Below are 20171 nucleotides of genomic sequence, written 5' to 3' on the forward strand. Positions count from 1 at the left end.
TATAGCATGTTACTCTACAGCCACTTCGGTCCAATTTATATGTTTATTAGTGGCAAAATCTGCCATTTTCAACTCGTATACGTGTACAAGGGTAATGGGGTACTACCTATGAAATTGAATAGGGATATGATTTTATCTTGTGATGTGTTGGGGATGGTTTTTTCTTGTCTGTATTAGGGTTGTGTTAATCTCGGTAACCCAGAACTGAAATCTTGCATAATTGCCTCAGATGCTCATTTAAGTTCTGGCGGGAGATGTTAAGAGAAAGGTACTAACGCGACTTATGAAGTCTCCACCCGCTAAACAGAAACTCTTTGCAAGTACATAGGCCAAATGTCCCCTTCCCATCCGATATTCGAAAGATACAACCAACTGCGAAATCGTGATTTGTCAAAAATGATCAGTGACGGAAAAGCAGCTGACCCGGAACAAAGTTCCTCATTAGTTGTTGCATCCCACAGTCTGTTGACAGACGCTACTACCATTTTATGTTACATGCTTCTGTCCACGAGTGATTAGGGGATTAGGGGTCTCTTGACTGTACTGACTGAGTTTCTTATTGTGCACGTGTCTGATATGTGCTGTGAAGCTGTCAAGAAGCTGTTGAAACAGGACAAACAGGGCCAGGCATCACTAGGGACAGTCAAAGTGATCTCTGGACTGGTCAAGAGCAGGAACTACGACGTCAGACCTGAGGTACTATTTACCGGCAAAACGTTGAGTTTGAAGACTTTTTGACGACATGTCTCTTATCGAAATGCGTCTGGTTCACTTTACCCTACAGATGCTGAAGGTTCTCCTCTAGCTGAGGATAAAGGAAGTAGAGGTGAAGAAAGACACAGACGACACAGCTCCCAAAATGAAGTTGATGAACTACAAAGACAAAAAGAAGAATCTGTCTAGGATGCAAAGGTCAGTAGCCCAAGCACCAGTCTGCCTGTCTACCTGTGTTTGATCGTTAAGGGGAGGAGGGGTTCTACTAGGCTAACATATGGAATTGTTTTACGATGCTCATACCAAGGATCATTTAGCTATTTGATTTTGAATTTTAGGACCCCTTAAGGTATGTTTATCCATGTATCATATTTGATGAAACATTGAATTTGGCCTATTCGCCCATAGAAACTAATTGAATAACAACTTCAACGTCGTACATGGATAAACAGCTTCTAAAGGAAGTTTGTTCTGAAGTTTCTGTCCTCTAACTGAGAGATATAAGAAATATCAGGAAACTATTTGTATTTATTTTTTCCAGTTATTTAACCCCTGATTTTAGGCACTAGACTGCCTCCATATACAGTATACTTCCATTCATTTGTTTTAACTGGTACCCGGCAACCTTTCTTCTCTGAACGTTTGCTCATTTAATTAACCTGGAGATCTTTGATGACTTGTTGAATGTTCTCCAACATCTTATCCAATCAGGGGTGGGTAATACAAATCCTCTACCATTTACATCCAAGTACTATTGACATCATCTCATATGATTGGCTAATGGCTTTTCTCCCTCTAGGATCTGACCTATCGGGAAAGAGCAGCTTACCGATCACTGTACACAACCTGTAGCACACCCAACAACCTCATCGCCATATTGTTATTTATCCTCTTGCTCTTTTGCACCCCAGTATCTCCACTTGCACATCATCATCTGCACATCTATCACTCCAGTGTTAATGATAAATTGTAATTATTTCACCTCCATGGCCTATTTATTACCTCCCAACCCTACATTTGCACACACTGTACATAGATTTTTCTATTGTGTTATTGACTGTATGTTTGTTTATCCCATGTGTAACTCTCGCAGGTCGCAGTTGTAAATGAGAACTTGTTCTCAACTGGCCTACCTAGTTAAATAAAGGTGAAAAAATATATATATATTCCACAATGTTATTAGGACACACTTAAAGGAATACTCCACCCAAAAACTGTTTCGTTAGTCCATTGTTGATATAGTGTCACGCTTCTTCTAAAGTTGAACCCAGAAGCAGACCAGGACAAGGAGAGTAAGACGAAGGTGAGTATTTATTTGCAAGTTTGAATGTAGTGATAGAAAAATCCAAGTGGCGGAGCGGGCAGCGGAGGTGAGTTGATGGGAGTGAATAGGCAGATCCAAGGAAGTAACTGAAGTCACCGACGACCAGGTAGGGATGAGATGAGTGTTCCGGGTGAATGACTGTAGACAGAAAAAACGGAGGTGAGTTCAAGGCAAGCAAGACGTACAAAACAACAAAACAAACTCTCTCAAACTGGAGGCTGATACACTGGCACAACATACTGTTCATGACTAACGATCCAGCAGGGAATGGATGTCAGGTCAGCGCTTATGAAGTGGAGGGGTGATGATCAGGACCAGGTGTGCAGATAGCTGATGGGATACAGGTGCAGGTACTCAGAGATACAGGGTGCGTTCCAGGACACCGGAAAAAACACTCCAGGACAGAACACGGGCAAAAACAAACTCAGGAAGCGGGATTCGTGACATATAGTCCCAAAATGTTTTGCTTGTCAGCAATCAAGTTTTCAAGATATGTAACTTTCAAAATACAGAAATCATCCCGGTATGATGCAGAAATTTCCTTTAAGTGAGTTGTCTGTCTCCTACCTCTGCATTGTCTGTCCCAGGATTATTTCACGATAGGCGAAGCCCTGTTGGATGATAAATTGAAGCAGCAGATTGATCGTGTTCTCTCAACGGAGGAAAAGGATCCTACATCGATGGATTTCAGCACATAACACTTCACACCCAACCAGAAACCCCCTCTCTTCTTTTGCCTGTATTTGATCTAAATGGACTGTAAAATAACAATCAACCATAAACTGGTTTCTGTTTGACATTGCTTTTTAATCATTCTCTTTGCTGATGTTCAGACATTTTTGACACCTGAGAATATACAAAAAACATTTGACAGTTAAGTGTCGAAGAACATTAAAGTAATGTTGCGTTAAACCACCTGCCCCATTGATTACTCATTTCCCTACAGTCCTGTACACCCCTTTATAAACCTCAATCTCATAGAGTAATGTATTCACAGAAAGAAAGTTGCACACTAATTATGCTCCCAAACATGGTTATAGTGCATTCAGAAAGTATTCATAGCCCTCGACTTATTCCATATTTTGTGTTACAGCCTGTATTCAAAATGGATTAAATATTTGTTTTCTTCTCACCCATCTACACACAATACCCCATAATGACAAAGTGAAAACACGTTTTTAGAAATATTAGCAAATGTATTGAAAATGAAATGCAGATGTATTCACACCCTTGAGTCAATACACGTTAGAATCACCTTTGGCAGCGATAACAGCTCTGAGTCTGTCTCTAAGAGCTTTTAACACCTAGATTGTACAATATTTACCCATTTATAATTTTCAAAATTCTTAACTCAATTGGTTGTTGATCATTGCTAGACAACCATTTTTAATTATTGCCATAGATTTAAGTCAACTAACTTGGCCACTCCAGAACATTCACTGTCTTCTTGGTAATGAACTCCAGTAGATTTGACCTCGTTTTAGGTTATTGTCCTGCTGAAAGGTAAATTCATCTCCCAGTGTCTGGTGGAAAGCAGACTGAACCAAATTTTCCTGTAGGATTTTGCCCTTGCTTAGCTCCATTCTGTTCATTTTTCTTCCTGAAAAACTCCAGTCCTTAACGATTATAAGCATACCCATAACATGATGCAGCCACCACTATGCGGTGGCTGCAACATTACTTTATTCAAGAGAAATTGCTTTGCCACATTTTTTTGCAGTATTACTTTAGTGCCTTGTTGCAAACAGGATGCATGTTTTGGAATATTTGTATTCTGTACAGACGTGTCACTGTCAATTAGGTTAGTATTGTGGAGTAACTACAATGTTGATGCATCCTCAGTGTTCTGCCATCACAGCCATCCATTAAACTCACCATTGGCCTCATGGTGAAATCCCCGAGTGGTTTCCTTCCTCTCCGGCAACTGAGTTAGGAAGTATGCCTGTATCTTTGTAGTGACTGGGTGTATTGATACACCATCCAAAGCAATGAATAACTTCATCATGCGCAATGGGATATTCAATGTCTTTTACCCATCTACCAATAGGTGCCCATTGAGGCATTAGTAAACCTCCTTGGCCTTTGTGGTTGAAATTCACTGCTCAACTGAGGGACTTTACAGATAATTGTACGTGTTGAGTAGAGATGAGGTAGTCATTCAAAACTCATGTTAAACACTATTGCACACAGAGTCCATGCAACTTGTGACTTAAGAAATTGTTTACTCTTGAACTTAAGGGGTTGAATACTTAACACAATACATTTAAACGTTTCATTTTATTTGTAAAAATGTTGGGAAAAAACAACATTCCATTTTGACATTATGGGGTATTGTGTGTAGGCAAGTGACAAAATAATCAATTATAAATTCAGGCTGTAACCAAATGTAAAAGTCAAGGTGTGAATACTTTGACAGCACAGTAGGTTGCTATACCCACTAAAATGTTTGGGAGCATAGTGTACAACTTTATAGTTTACTCTCCAATAATCAGCTCCTCTACAAAACATTTTGGGGGTGTGCGTCAGTTTATGCCTTTTACTAGACCAAGTAATCCAAACATGAAATATGACTAATGTATTTATTGTGGTCATAATATAGAACAATTAATAGTCCAAGTAATTAAGACAGTAGTCCACTGACGGTCACATCACATGAAGTGAACACGTTACTATGACATTCATCATGGGGGAGAGACTCCAAGAGCTAAAAACATCAATGTGGAAATGTCTTCCATAATTCAACTCTGATATGCAGAATTGTTAAGTCGCTGAAATCAAATTTACCATAACGGTATGCGCTTGACACAACTTGACAAACGTTAAATGTTCAGCATTAACGTTAATAAACATTACATGAAAAGCATTAAGCACACAAACAGTGTGCAGCAGAATGACTAATACTAGCTATATATTAAAGCCTCCATGTTAAAAGTACATATTTCAATTACAAATATAAAGTTAGTCACAGCAGTGAAAGCATTTTTCCTCTACACATTCAAATAAATTAAGACAATTCAAATATTTTTTCTACTTGCAGGAAAAACTCGATAAGAGCTTTGTACACAAACTAATAAAGGAAAGAACCAACCAGGGATACACAATCAAATAAATATAATATACAAACATCTCGACAACAATATTCATGTTATATTACAACTCGGGTCTAAATGTTCAGAGAAAGAAATTTGACCCCTTCAAAAGCAAACAGGGAAGAGATGGTAGTTTGCTATTACATTGTCAGCCAAATGTCATCGGCATTACAATCCTCATAAGGTCAAATTACTGTTTGGATTCGATTACTCAAAACTGAATGAAGAGCCAGCGTCCATAGTCAACCAAGTCAAATTAAAACAATATCTTTTTTCAAAATAAAAAGGTCCCTTGGGTGACAAAACATACCAAAAGAAAAACCTCGGTAAAAAATTATAGTTATAATGCAGTCTGTTGATACTTTTTCCATAATATTGTCATGGTGAAAAGTTGTAGTTGATTGGTTGCTAATTTGTTGATATTGGACATTTAAGTACTGTATCATCTACAGATCTCATACAGAGGCTGCATAAAAGCCCATCCTTTTGCCTGCTGTGAGATTGTATGGACCCAGGGGAGAGGCTGAAATATGTATCTAGATCTGTAATGCCCTGAGGAAGTGGACATCTGGGCAGTACCAACAAGACAAGATACACACACAAAGTACAACATAAAGAATGAATTAGAAAATGCCAAACCTTCATAGTTTAAAACATGAAAAACTACAAATAATGACTTTGTTATACATGTCTCACACACAGTGATCCACAGTCCAAACAAAGGACGGAAACAACATGGCCCCAATTAAACAAAGTTTCTGACAACTGATTGAAATGGACATAGGTTAAAACACTTGAGGGTTCTAGTCAATCCGTATCGCGGAAGATCAGCGTGACTGAAATTTAAAAAGGCAACGTTCAAGTGTTAGCGAAAGGACGTTTCAATTTCGATCTCGCAATCTAACGCTTCAGCAATCCAGATTGACGAGCGCCATTAGTCGACTACAGTTTACTACTTTAATCAATTTCATCAACAAACAATTCAAACAAATGTTACTAGATAATGCTGAGGGTCTGCAATCAATATGCCAATCAATAAATTGGGAACAATATCAGAAAACTCTAAAACCCTGTACTGACCTTGTTATGCTAGTTATGTGTGCTCCAATAGAAAGAAATCAATAACATTACATTCAAACTACACTTGAGATTTTTATGTTTTACGAAAAGAATTATATCTGGGGATTCGAAAAGCTCTCATGCGTTTGACATTCAAGAGGTGATGGTGGTTCTCAACTTTGACCTGATGAAAAGTTTGAATTTGAAACCCAAAATCACATTTAGGTGGAAATCCATTCAAGGTGACCTCAACTTCATATCATACAATGACTCACTCTCAAAGTAGAGAGAGCAAGTACTGAGCGTAACAGCAAAACAACCACGTGCAAAACACTGAACATCTTCAAATACACAACTATGTGTTAGAAATTACAGTACTGTGAAAACTGGGGCACAAAGGGAATCATACAACAAGCCAGCTTGTTGGCCACATTCACAATGTCCTCATTCTTAGCAGGAGAAAGGCTGCGAGCCGCAGTTATAGCTGCCTCCCGCACCACAACTACATACGCTGTCTGGATTCAATGCAGCCATTCAACACCAGCCTACAGTAAAGGCATGACTCAGCTGTGGGTATTCATTCTCAAAGAAACCAGGCTGAACCGGGTTAGGCTGGCTGCTACATCCAGTATCTGTCCCCTCAACATTGCTACCTCGTCCCTGGGCGTCACTTTAAGGGTGTATTCATTGGGCATCAAACGGAAGAAAACTGAAAACCAGAGGGACTACCTAAACTTGTCCAGTAAGAAACATTTGTTTAATTTTCCGTTGCAAAATATTCCGCTACAGCGTACCCTAATGAATACGACCCAGGTAGAGGGGGGACGGCTAACGACCCTGTAGATGACGAGGTCTTCCTTCACTTGGAGCCGCCATTCCAAATCAACCAGTCAGTCAGGGTGGGACTTTCTGGGGGAAGCTCTTCACTCATGGGAGGGAGTAACTCAACTCATCATGGTGTGTTCAGGAACACAGGTGCTCTCTAGGGTGGTGGAGGGGACCTAGCTTCATTTGTGGATCTTCCAGTTCCTCAGCAGAGGGAGGGACCAAGTAGAAGGGGTCACATAGCCAGTGTGGGCCCCACCCCCCAGGAGGAGCCTCTCTGCCTCAGCCCGGCCCTCCATCACCCAGGCCTTGAGTCCTACAGAGAGAGACCCTGCGAAGGGAGAGACGGAAGTCAGGGGTTAGAGAGAAGACATGGACAACAGGACTACACAGACATACACTCTGTGTATAGTAGAAAAGACTTCAGATGCATGATGCAATACGCAATTGCCCATGTCATTGTCCACGCAAACATACAGTATTACTGTGTATCTGTAGATGTAATAACACACAAACAGTTTTGAAATAAAGCACATTGTAGCCAAGATGCAAAACACTGCAGAGAGAAATAGATTCTTTAGACATGTTATGGAGTGGTGCTAGTGTTATTGCATTCCGGGGTAGAATACTACACTCGCACTTAACCACACCTCATATCTATAAACCCGTAGAGACTCCACAGCCTGGTTAAACACAGCAACCCAACAGCCGTAAATCATGCCCTTACTGGTCCCTGGGTGACACGTTTATGCTAATTAGCGAGGTGATGAAGTATCTCATTAAATATATGGCATTGTATAAACAAAGGAAGATGTCAGAAGTTAAGGAATTGAAGAAAGAAAACTGACTATGGAAGACAAAAAGAAGGTGGTCAAGCCCTAGCTGTAAAGACAACAGGAAACTGTAGGGACTTCCGTACCTTCTGGGGACTCTATGCACACACTGCCGACCGAACGTCTCTCACTCACGGGTCTCAGTCAGAGGCACATTGCATGCTGCCCTGCCGTTTTCATCCTTACTGTGACTGCTCTCCTGGGCAGCTGGGGCCGGGATGCTCCGGCTGCGACACGTCAGCTTCTTCAGCTCGCTGGCAAACGAGATGCCCTTCCTCTTGTCCTCACGGGCCATCTGAGTACACACACACCAACAGTCAGTGTTATACCTGATAAGAGCGAGAATGATTATTGCTGCTCATATGAACTTGAGCTGATGCGTGAGTATCTCAAACATTGGCATAATTGTATAATTTACACAAAAGTTTGAGTTATTACGTGCTTATTTTCAAGTTCAGATTCAGCCCTGAGTCATTTCTCTACAATTAGTAGAGATATAAGTATTAGTGTACACACACACACACACACACACACACATACGTGTCCATAATGGACTACGGTACACACTGGCACAGTTCATTCCTTCCCTCCAAACCTGTGTACCTGTTCTTTGAGCTTGAGGAGGAACTTCCCTGCGCCCCTCCAGCGCCCCTGGACCTCGTAGACACACTCCTGGTCCAGGAGGACCCTCTGGAAGGGCTTAGCTTGAGAAGACTTCTTACTGCTGGCCTCCTTCGACACCTCCTCCACCAACACATAGTCACTGGGGTTAGTGTTGCTCAGAATACTCAGAGAGTACTTGGCTTTGCTCAGCGTCTGTAAAGGAGACCGAGGAAAGATAGTTTTCTTAACGACGACCATTTCCTGTCAGTCCAAAGCCATTTCATATCAGCGGTCAACAGTTCATTCATTCATGCGTATCTGTAGATTTAACTTGTTCTGAATCGCATACACCGGTTTAGTGCATGAATTGATGTCAGAAAATTGCAAATAAAAGCCAGTCTCCTGTGATTCCTGTTTTTAATGTGCAGCGCCACCTCCTCTTCCTCACCTGCTGGATGATGTCCTGCGCCGTGCTGTATCGAGGGGCTTTGATGACTGTGTGAGGTTGTTCTGGGGACACGTCGTGCACCTGGACGAAGAAGGTGTCGTCCTCCCCTGCTACCACCCTCTCCACGCCCTCCTCCACTCTCTCCACCACTCTGTTCTTATAGTTCAGGTCCTGCCAACACAACATTTCATTACTCAAAATGTTTCGTTATTGAGACTTTCCCCTGTTTGAAAGTAAAGTAGTGTGTAATTTAGAACATGTCCACAAGAGGGGGACCTTAGAACATGAAGAAATTCATAACAATTGTATAGAACAAAAAAATACACGATTTGTTTGAAAATTAATGGGCTTGACCTATTTCTCATAAAAATATCTTGACTCTAGAACAGTGTTGATTAAAAAAGTAGCACCTCTTCCTTGGTTTTAAGGTAGATTCTGCCCACATATCCCTCTTCAGGCTGCCAGCTGTTGACCACCCTGACGATCTCCTCCTCGGAGGCTAGGGGGCGCTGCTGAGGACACCTCTTACTGTCACTGCGCTCCTTCGCCAGAGGCACCTTCTCCTCACACAGGAAGTACTCACCGGCACCTTCTGTAGACGTCGGTAACTAAAGTCGAGAGAGGGGAAATCCATGAGCCACTATGAACAGAGTGTGGCAGGTGTGTGTGGGCATGCGTCAGTCTGTGGGTGGGCGGGCTGGGACTGACCGCGTCCAGTAGCTGTCTGACGGTGGTCTGCTGCTTCACAGACACCACAGTGAAAGGCTCTGGACCTGGGACACCATGGACTGTCACCTGGTGCTGCTGGGCTGTCCTCCGCTCCTCAGAACTGAACAGCTGCCAGGGATACAGTGTTACGTACAGATAGATACGACAGAGTATTTTACACAGTCCTTACATGCACTTTAAGGTTGCTAGCTAATTAGCTCATCGGATGCTGTTCGACGAGCTACAAAAAAAATCTAAATAATCCCTAGATGTTCCTTCCCTAGTGGGGTGTGAGCGTGTGTTACCATAGCAGCAGGCAGGGCTGTGCCGGTGGGGCTCTCCTCTACTCTGCGGCTGTAGACGAACAGACTGGACACCTCCAGGGGCTCGTTGTGCTGCGTCCTCAGCTGGATGTGTCTGTAGCCTGGAACAACACACAACCAACCACAGACATTAACAACAGGGAGTAGAAGTGTATTAACCTGGCCACATGTCATGCTATAGCTGCTAGCAAACTCTGTACATAGTGTGTTGCAACATAGCATGTTGATAAATACAGTAGCGTGTTGCTACATAGCGTGTGGACAAATAGCCTATTTATAGGTTTCATGCTCTCGCTTGAGAACATTTGTCAGGAATATTTAAAGTGAAAATATAAATTTAAATGAATGACTTTCTTCCTCCTCTTTTCCTCTCCACCCCTCCTCTTCCTCACCTGGTTTGAGGGCCCGTAGAGGCAGCGTCCTTTGAGCGGTGGTCTGAGAGCTGTTATTCTCAACCACAGCGATGCGCAGGAAGCAGGCGTCCTCAAAGTGCACGTGGAACAGGAAGTGCTCTGACCACATGGGGTTGAGCGTGTTGCGGTGGATGGGCTTGGTGCGGAAGTGGCAGCAGTCCACGGGCATGCCCAGCACGTCCACCTCCACACAGGGGCTGCCCGCGCTGTTGGCAGGGCACACGTTCTGCCCCGACACAATCTGACAGAGGGGGGGAGGACATCTTTACTTCATGTCAAAAGTGAATTGAATCATCTCAAAACACTATAATACAGATACATGGCATTACATGACTTATTTACTTAGTACTTTATAATACTTCTGTCAGCCTAGTTGTTAAGCGCGTTGGGCCAGGATCCGAAAGGTTGCTGGTTTGAATCCCTGAGCTGACTAGGTGAAAAATCTGTCCATGTGCCCTAATTGCGCCTGTTAGTCACTCTGGATGAGAAATTAAACATCTCTTTGTTTAAACATAACTAGTATTTTACCCTTCGCTATTGCAAAAGATTTATTGGGTGGCGTCCCTGTCTGTCAACTAGACAAATCAGATATTTGGTGCAAATAGCTCTAATAAACCATCAAAGCCATGCTGAAGAGCCGATGGGAGTGCTTTGGGTAAGTGTGTGTTTATACCCAGGAGGGTAGTTAGTGGGAGAAACCAGTATGTAGGTCATATTGAAGTGTGTTTGGCTACAATATAGTTTTTGTTGGGTTGAGTGTCTGGGCATCCCTAGAGTGGGAGAGATTGTGTGTGTACTCCCAGAGCACTGTGTGTGTGTGTGTGTGTGTGTGTGTGTGTGTGTGTGTGTGTGTGTGTGTGTGTGTGTGTGTGTGTGTGTGTGTGTGTGTGTGTGTGTGTGTGTGTGTGTGTGTGTGTATGTATACACACATGCGTCCATGTACAGTCCCATCCATATAACCACGTCCAGTCAATTCCTATTGGACAAACTATATTCCAAAACACAACCAAAACAAACTGAAAATTGATCTAAATACTAAACTTTTGACTACTTAATGCCCTATAAGTGAATTTGTTCAAATATTTGAGTTCTTCAAATGGGGGGACTAGATACATAAGTGCTTTCATTCTTAAACGGTAAAACAGAGATGTATGAAAATACACTTTAATAAAAGGTCACATTCCGTACTGTCGCCTCATTTGAACTCAAATCCAAAATGTGGGAGTATAAAAAAAAAAAGTTTGCTGTCCAAAAACATATAGAGGGTTGTGTGTGTGTGTGCTCACCGTCAGAGAATAGAGTGTTGGGCTCATGCTCTCTACATCTCTCTCCAGGGGGCTGAGTTGCTGGTAGAGGGGGCAGCAGCGATCCCACAGCACTGGAGGTTTCAGGACGTAACCACAATGCCCATTTGCTTCAAACAGAGCTGTGTTCAACTGCATGGGCAGGTCTAGAGAGAGAGAGAAGAGAGCGAGCAGAGAAGAGAGCGAGCAGAGGAGAGAGCAGAGAGAAAGAGCAGAGAGGAGAGAGAACAGAGAGAAAGAGCAGAGAGAAAGAGCAGAGAGAGAGAGCAGAGAGAGAGAGAGCAGAGACGAGAGAAAGCAGAGAGAGAGATGGAGAAAGTGAGTGAAAGAGGGGAGAGAGAAGGAGAGGGAAAAAAATAGCAGACCTTCCACTCTAAATCCATTGTTCCACAAGCATCACTTAACATCATTTTTGTTTGGAAAAGCTGAATTGGCACAGGTGAGTGGAAAAACATATCAGCTTGCAAAGCTGGGTCCAAGCTTTGTAAATTAGTGTAAAACAGACAAAGCCCATAAAATGCATCAGGCCCATCAGTATCACAACCATGTTCAGTGTACCGAGTGGACGAGGTGCTGCCAAGGTCAGAGCGCCCCCTTACAGAGAAATTACATGACATGCAAGCGAGCACAACCCTGCCAGTGTTTCTCCAATACATCTCCACGGGGTCATACTGTAATGTACCCTGCCCACGCCATTTCCAATGAATAGGCAACTAGAGTTTCATGAAAAGTTCAATAAGTAGGGCCCTGAGTTTTTCATTACCATGTCACCTGACCAGGGAAGAACTCTAGAGCCCTAGTTATAGACTTCATGGGTTACTTCCAAATAAAGTTTCAGCCTGGTCCCGGACAAAATAAAATGACTTTCAATGAAGAATCTCCATTGAGCATAGTCTCATCCAGGGACTAACCTGGACCGACCCTCTCAGTAAACCTCCACTCCATCGCCTTACCGTCAGTCTGATAATTGAGGGCTACCACTTGCATGCCGTGTAGCCAGAAGGGCAGAGGGTTGGGGTTGGCTGAGTCGATGCGCGTGGCGGCCGGGTAGGTCCTTAGCAGCTGGCAGGTGGTGTGCTGGATCAGCTTCCGGGAGAAGCGGCGGCAGAGGCGCTTGGCAGCGTTCTCGTTCACCGAGGAGATGTGGTAGCACTTGGGAGTGCGGATGATGGCGCTCAGTGACGCGCTGGGGCTGAGTACGGGCGACGTCTGCTCCTCCCAGGCCAGACGCATGGCCTCCACGCCACCTGGAGGTCAGTCAGACGGACAAATGTACATTTACAACCTAGCTAGTCATTTAGCAGATTCCCATTCTGATACTGAATATAATAATAATACTGATACTGATTCTGATACTAATTCTGATACTAATACTGATTCTGATACTAATACTCATTCTGATACTAATACTCATTCTGATACTAATACTCATTCTGATACGTTTATCCAGAGCAATAACTGTGAATAACAAGGACAGATCAAATAACGATTTGAACACAATTCAAAAATGCTTTTTTTCAGGACCTTAAGGCAATGTAACACTAGTATTTCATTAGGTAGGACATTTAAATAACACTAATTGTACCTTCCTTAGTGTTCTCATTGATCATGAAAGAGGCATTAGCTACACTACTATTCAAACGCTCTGCCAAGCCTCTCATGGCAGAGCCAGAAAAAACATGCCCCTCAAAAAAAACAAAAAAAAAACATTTCAACCCTTCTACAAACCCTTTACAAATGCCACAACAGCAAACCCTTTACAAATGCCACAACAGCAAACCCTTTACAAATGCCACGATAACATCGTACACTCATTTTTAGAGGGCCATTTTAAGTATGGAAAAGTTAACAGGCTGGTTCCCATGGGGTGTAATCCGACTATGTGGGTGTCCTTCCCTGTCCCTTCACATCCCGTCCCCCAGCTCCAGGTCTAGGGGTCTGGGTCATGGGGAAAGGCCCCGGCCATATGTACCCTTCCCTGTCCCTTCACATCCCGTCCCCCAGCTCCAGGTCTAGGTCATCGGGAAAGGCCCGGCCATACGTACCCTTCCCTGGGGTCCGGCCCAGCGTCACCGCCTCCCCGGGGCTGCCTCCGCTACGACCAGGAACCGTGCCAAAGATGGACTTCCTGCTCTTTCTGTCTTTTCTTCTGCCAGAGGCCGAAGGAGAGAGGGTGGAGAGGCCTGTTTCCCACACAACACAGATGGACACAAACACAGAAAGAGAGCCCCAGACGAGAGTGTAAGACAAGGGCACCATCTCTCCTCCTCCCCTCGCTGGTTTAATGTTGCTTGTTTGTTCTGGCTGTCCTCTGGAGAATTATGCACCTAGCAGATGTGCACCTGATTCTAATTTACCATCAATTCATAGACCTGTATTTTATTCCTTTGTGAACTTTTAATCGGTATTCCTCACGATTGAAAAATCACCAGGCAGAATAAAAACACTCTAGGAATAAGCAAACACACCACATTTTGAACATAAACCATTTCTATGCTGGAATGAGCCATGCAGTAAAGTCAATGAAATGAAAGGAGGACTACCAGGGAACTTGACAGCCTGGCAGTAGATGACGAGGTCAGAGAGTTCCTGAGCGATCTGTCGACTCTCCTTCTTGTTCTGGGGCAGATAGAACTCTTCTCCCAGCTCCATGTCAAATACCTGGGGTAGGAGCAGAGTCAGTCACTCCATCTGGAATTACGTCGAAGAATGAAAACATTTCAGGTGCATTTGTCAAATCTGGTGTCTCCTAGTTCTCAATTAAGATCCGTTTTTATCTCAATGGTCTCTCTTGGTTCAGAGACTAGAGGTCAAGGGTTAGAGGTGAAACCCACCTTCCCTTTGCTCTGGGTTACAGCATTGTCTGCTTTCCTCATCCTCTTGGGCATCTCATCAATGATGGGATGATCATCCTTGTCAACTGAGGACTTCCCGTCTGGTTTATCATCTAGGATGTTATCTGAGAAACAGAACCATCAACTTTGAGGGAGGGAGTCAGGCAGACCAGCTTTATTTAATCAACGGACTGGATGTCATAAGGTGAATGCACCAATTTGTAAGTCGCTCTGGATAAGAGCGTCTGCTAAATGACTTAAATGTAATGTAAATGTAAATGGACTGCTTTCAATGTGATGTTAGCCAATGGTTTCACATTGAGTCTTCCTTGTCAAACCATAAGTACTAAACTGAGAAGAATTCCATCCCATAACAGACAGCTTGCTTGCAATGCTGGGAATTGGGGAAATGCCATTCCGAGGAAAACATTGGTCCCCCACAAATACCACAATGCAATGCAGATTCTGTAAACAAAGAGCTGGGAGTTAGAGCCTCCTGTTCTTCTCTCGCCCACACACAGCAGGACACAAAACATGAATGTAAGCCATCCATCACACACATCCAAAGTGCTTTGCGGTTAAAGAGGAATTTTCACCAACAGTTATTTTACAGGAGGAATCCCACTGGTTCAGTGCAGTTACAGTACAGTGTAGCATCGTCTGTGTCTCATACTGCTCTGGTTACATGTGGTAGTGGCTGGTGAGAGCGTCGCTTATCCCCAGAGCTCCTAACAGTAGAGTTTTTTAACCCCCACGGCTCCCCGTTGGACAGGGGCGCGCAGGGGCCTGAGAAAACAGATGTCTTTGTTTTCTCTCTCTGATGAGCCACTGCCACCAGTGAGGTCAGGACGTACATATCAAAACACAGCCGTGCGGATGGGGGTGGCGTATTTACACTATACTGGCCCTGTGTGTACTGACAACACGGAGACAAACAGATCATTAGACATGACACCCCCCCCCCCCAGCGACATGAACATCATCCCATCTGCAGCGTAGTACTACAACAAAACCCCAAACACAATGTAACAGTTCCAGACTTCTAACCCACCCAGTATCCACACTTGGTACATTAAAAGCCTCAAATTCACTCCAGACAGCAGGCCGGCGACGGAGACATGCAAAGCGTACAGCACCCAGGCCAAGCTCACTGCACAGACAGAGTGTTACAGCAGGCGCCATGCAGTAGTGCTGGTACTGTGAAGGCAGGGCGGCTGGGTATGTTGTTCAGTTTACCTTCAAGGCTATACGAGGCAGTGGAAGCTGAAAGAACGTCAGCTAAAGCACAGAGGAACAGTCAGGGACACAGGGACAGGGGAGGAGAGAGTACAGGAATAACACAAACCCAAGTAGAGCTACTGTAACTCATGTTAAAAAGAGAGAATCAAGGAAGATGTTAAAAAGAAGAATCTAGATACAAGATCTCACTCCTACATTACTGGTCCATGTATGTGCTGTGTACATTACTGGTCCATGTATGTGCTGTGTACATTACTGGTCCATGTATGTGCTGTGTACATTACTGGTCCATGTGTGTGCTGTGTACATTACTGGTCTGTGTACATTACTGGTCCATGTATGTGCTGTGTACATTACTGGTCCATGTATGTGCTGTGTACATTACTGGTCCATGTATGTGCTGTGTACATTACTGGTCCATGTATGTGCTGTGTACATTGTATGTGCTGTGTACATTGTATGTGCTGTGTACATTACTGGTCTGTGTACATTACTGGTCCATGTATGTGCTGTGTACATTACTGGTCTGTGTACATTACTGGTCCATGTATGTGCTGTGTACATTACTGGTCCATGTATGTGCTGTGTACATTGTATGTGCTGTGTACATTACTGGTCCATGTATGTGCTGTGTACATTGTTACTGAGGGTTTATATACAGTCAAAGCAAGTATCTGTCTCACCATCAGACAGGGATTCATAGTCATCGTCGTACTCGTCTTCCTCCTCTTCATCATCATCGTGGTTACCAGGTGAGCTGCCAGCCGGTACCCCGTTGCTGGCCTGGGCCTGGATGTGGGCCAGCTGGTGAGCCTGAGGGAACAGAGCACGGTATGATTGGTGGAAAGTCCTGTAGCCATTTGCCCCCATGTCAACAAACAAACTACCTAAGACAAACCTGACGTCATCCTGCGAGGGAGGCGTGTGTAATAATGCACGTGTTCACACTGTATAAGGTCTCACCTTCTGTTTGACAATGTCGACGGGAGCCTGGTGTGCTTTCAGCTTCTTGTTCTTGAGGAGGATCTTTCCCTTCAGTTGCAGCGGGGAGGGCAGCAGAGGGTCATCAGAGAAATCGCTCTCAAACAGGAATTTGGTCACCAGCTTGTCTCCGAACACAGTCTTCAAAACACAAACAAACAGGAATCCTCACAGACACGCTACAATCAAAGGCTTTTTTATCAAAGTACTTGGAGCAATCTCCAAAGGAAGGAATGCAGTAACAAGGTTCTTCGAGACAGGACACATGACACGCCAGCTAGAATCCGTACAGATCAGGTCCATTGGAGCCAGGAGGAGGTACCTTGAAGATTTCAGCCATTTTGCGTTGCTGGGGTAGAGAGCAGTGGTTCTCAATGGACAGGATGACCGGCATGTCTGAGTTGACGAAAGCAGTGCGATTGACCGCCTCCACCACATCCTAGAAGACCACAGGTTACAATACATGATGCATAACATACATGACACTAGTCCCATGTATTCTAGAATACAACCCGCAGATATTCCAGCAGTATTAATCAAGCTACAATAGTGGTCGGCCATTACTAGGCCAAACAGTGACATAAGGTCAAAAGTGGCAGTGTGCCACGGTCGTGCAAGGGTTGTGCCAGGGTTACAGACTAACCTTGAAGGGGATCTTGGTGGTGAGGGTGTGCCCATGGTAGATAATGGGTGATCCGTCGTCTCCATCCCAACAGTCCAGCTCCACACTCCTGCAGCCCTGCAGCAGCACCTAGACAACACAAACGACCACATCCCATAATAATAAGATGGACGATCACACCAACACAGAATTCATCTTATAGCTCAAGTACAGCAGGAGCCCCGAGTTTGTCCTGGTCAGTTCATGTAGTCTGGAAAAACTCCTGGCCCTGCTTATGGCAAACCACCCTCAGAAGGGGTCATTGAACACCAGAAACATCCTCGCTTCCTTTACATCTGAAAACCGGATGTGGGGATCCTGCGCAGGCCTTTCTGTTACACCTGCTACGTTAAGTAAAATGATCAGATGCTTAGAAATCCCCAATGAAACAAAACTAGAAAAGGTCAATTTCCTGAAGAAAATATATACTTTTGCGTCAATCATCACCTGGCTGTAGAGCTCTACAGAGGACTCTCCTTTGAGCTGGTGTCCAGTGAGGTACGTGTTGTGAGAGGACTCTATGTAGTAGTAAGACATGGGACACTGGAGCTCCTCCGTGTTCACCTGAGACTCCTCGTTCTTAGACGCAAAGTTGTCCTTGTCCATTAAAAACCTGGGGAGGATTAGAGGTAAAAGGTCACCAACTAAACTGGCGACGAATGTCATCTCAGAATTCCTATGACGGCATTTCTTGAGTTGGTCGACTTCATATTTCTTGGGAAATGAATGTACCTGGCAAAACCTTCGAAGGACATCCAACCCATCTGACGCATGCTTATGCAAGGCTCAAATTTCTGAGGGAGACAAAAGAAACCCAATTTAACAGTATTTCACAGGAATATAATTCTCCGGTCCTTATCGATATGTCTACTGAGCAGTATATCACGTCTGCCTAGTTAAAGGGACATTACACTCCAAAATCTAATTCTGACAATTTTTTCAGACCGTAAAAGACATCCCTTAAGTACAGCTTGCTGGACCAGTCATGTGACCCACCTGGATGACGCTGAGGATCTCGTCGTAGGTCAGGTGTTCCCGCTGGCAGTTGACCAAGAAGTCGTTGAGCTGTGGGATGGCCAGCCCCAGCACCCCTAAAGAGGCGTTCTCCACGCCCGTCCCATTGGTCACGATGCTGGCTGCCGCAATGGCGTCCGAAATCTGCTTCTGGTTGTCCGACATCTGCTGCCGTGTTCGGATTAAGAGGCCCAGGTCCGAACCGTTACGGGTCAGCAAGTCTGGAGGACAGGAAAAGTGCATCATTAGAAGACATTCTCTAACTAAGACACTAACGACATTAACGTCCAATACTCCTACACCACAGTGTGACTCCACTGTTAGAGTCCTTCTGAACCAACAAGCCTCTAGAGAGAAATCATCACAGAGCGTTTGGTGCTTCTGCAATCAAGTAGCTCCCATCAGCCCCCATTCACCATGATTAGACAGACTGAGCACGGAAAGCTTGTACCATCGCCACCCAAACCAATCCAGTTCTCTCATTTATGTATATTTAAATATATATACACGTTCTATCCTTAAATATATATATTTCTTTTATTTACTTTTAAACAATGACTGAACAGTACCCAATGCAAACCACTCACACAGTCACAAACACATAGGAGTACAGTAAAACAATGGGTGGGACAGACCCAGGTCAGGCTGCAGGCCCGTGTCCTTGTCGTCGATCCTCAGGTTGGTGTAGAGGGGGGCAGACTCCGTGCCGGAGCGACTGCAGGGAACAGCGTAGGTGTCAAACAGCTCCTTCAGGTCTTTACGGCTCCGAATGCTACAGCACGTCAAAACAAGAGCGGGGGTGTTCACATTCAACTGATGGAAATATTCAGCTCCTCTTGGAGGACATTGACAACGGTATGCTTTTTCATTTTTACATAAGAGCAACATGTTTCGGCGTGTAGCCTTGGTCTTTGTTTTGAACTGAGAGACACTTCAGAAAACCACAGTGTGTCTTTGACAAAACAACCTTGGGAAAGATTGGTTGGATTTGTAAAAGCTTCTTCTGAATGTTTGAATGGAATGCAATAACTGTGCTCTTGTGCTATGAGAATTCCCTCTATTTTGCCAGTGGGAGTGCATTTAATTACTACCAGTGTCTGTATATAGACTATAGTTACTGCGCCGTATAAAGAGAGGAGGGCTGGAAGTTGGACGGCGCACCTGAAAGACTTGAAGAGCTCGACGAACTCGATGAAACTCATGGTGCTGCCAGAGATCATGAGGTTCTGGAAGCCCTTGAAGCAGCCCTTCCCCCGGCCGTGCCAGCTCCTGCTGCTCCACGCACTACACAGGGACAAGACGAGAGGGGATTGGTTACTGTTATAGTTAAAAACACTAGATTTAAAATGTATTCTATTGTTTTTTTTTATATTGTAGATAAAGATGTTTAAATAAAGTGGCAATAGTATTTGGTATGAGGCTTACACTATCAGTATATGATAATAGGTTTACAGATGTATTATCAACTATATACAAATGTTTCCCCTCTAAGAACAGGTCTGGGGTCAGGTTTCATGTCTTACCCTGGCTGGGCCTTGGTGCTGCCTGACAGGACGGGGGAGGAGAGAGGACGGGAGGGGTTGGAGCTGCCCATACTGGAGGAAGAGGAAGAGGAGGAGGAACCCGGGGTCTTACAGCTCGACAGGGAGAAGGGTCCAGGGAAGCCGTCCTCTATGGGATCAATATGGGTTTCACGCAATGTAAAAATGGTCAAACACAGTGAACAAGAGTCATTCAGAAGTAAACAAAATCGGTCTATTTAAAATCCCAGATATTCCCCTTTTTGAAAGTGTCCCTCC

General features: G+C 44.2%; 2 protein-coding genes across 6 annotated transcripts in view; one reads left to right on the plus strand and one right to left on the minus strand.

The window, feature by feature from the left end:
• Nucleotides 1–2950, plus strand: part of LOC129857258 (nucleolar complex protein 3 homolog) — an 8930-nt gene extending 5980 nt beyond the window's left edge. The window contains exon 9 of the mRNA XM_055925739.1: nucleotides 785–2950. Within this exon, the coding sequence (XP_055781714.1) occupies nucleotides 785–805 (21 nt within the window). The 3' untranslated portion in view covers nucleotides 806–2950. The remainder of the gene's footprint in view (nucleotides 1–784) is intronic.
• Nucleotides 2951–4603: 1653 nt separating this feature from the next.
• plce1 (phospholipase C, epsilon 1) overlaps nucleotides 4604–20171 on the minus strand; it is a 74776-nt gene continuing 59208 nt past the window's right edge. For 3 of the 5 annotated variants that reach the window (XM_055894060.1, XM_055894143.1, XM_055894397.1), the window contains 24 exons: nucleotides 19896–20043; nucleotides 19534–19656; nucleotides 19008–19144; nucleotides 18355–18593; nucleotides 18091–18152; nucleotides 17806–17971; nucleotides 17341–17448; nucleotides 17020–17136; nucleotides 16680–16838; nucleotides 16400–16529; nucleotides 15714–15755; nucleotides 14478–14602; nucleotides 14187–14304; nucleotides 13689–13826; nucleotides 12597–12890; nucleotides 11626–11789; nucleotides 10319–10580; nucleotides 9909–10027; nucleotides 9604–9732; nucleotides 9306–9503; nucleotides 8896–9066; nucleotides 8448–8660; nucleotides 7931–8139; nucleotides 4604–7342 (listed from right to left, as the gene is read on the minus strand). In XM_055894060.1, coding sequence (XP_055750035.1) covers nucleotides 7972–8139; nucleotides 8448–8660; nucleotides 8896–9066; nucleotides 9306–9503; nucleotides 9604–9732; nucleotides 9909–10027; nucleotides 10319–10580; nucleotides 11626–11789; nucleotides 12597–12890; nucleotides 13689–13826; nucleotides 14187–14304; nucleotides 14478–14602; nucleotides 15714–15755; nucleotides 16400–16529; nucleotides 16680–16838; nucleotides 17020–17136; nucleotides 17341–17448; nucleotides 17806–17971; nucleotides 18091–18152; nucleotides 18355–18593; nucleotides 19008–19144; nucleotides 19534–19656; nucleotides 19896–20043 — 3530 coding nt within the window. In that variant the 3' untranslated portion in view covers nucleotides 4604–7342; nucleotides 7931–7971. The remainder of the gene's footprint in view (nucleotides 7343–7930; nucleotides 8140–8447; nucleotides 8661–8895; nucleotides 9067–9305; nucleotides 9504–9603; nucleotides 9733–9908; nucleotides 10028–10318; nucleotides 10581–11625; nucleotides 11790–12596; nucleotides 12891–13688; nucleotides 13827–14186; nucleotides 14305–14477; nucleotides 14603–15713; nucleotides 15756–16399; nucleotides 16530–16679; nucleotides 16839–17019; nucleotides 17137–17340; nucleotides 17449–17805; nucleotides 17972–18090; nucleotides 18153–18354; nucleotides 18594–19007; nucleotides 19145–19533; nucleotides 19657–19895; nucleotides 20044–20171) is intronic. The other 2 variants (XM_055894227.1, XM_055894305.1) reach the window with 1 other exon arrangement.

The sequence above is a fragment of the Salvelinus fontinalis genome, chromosome 1 (genome assembly GCF_029448725.1).
Source record: "Salvelinus fontinalis isolate EN_2023a chromosome 1, ASM2944872v1, whole genome shotgun sequence".
NCBI classification, from domain to species: Eukaryota; Metazoa; Chordata; class Actinopteri; order Salmoniformes; family Salmonidae; genus Salvelinus; species Salvelinus fontinalis.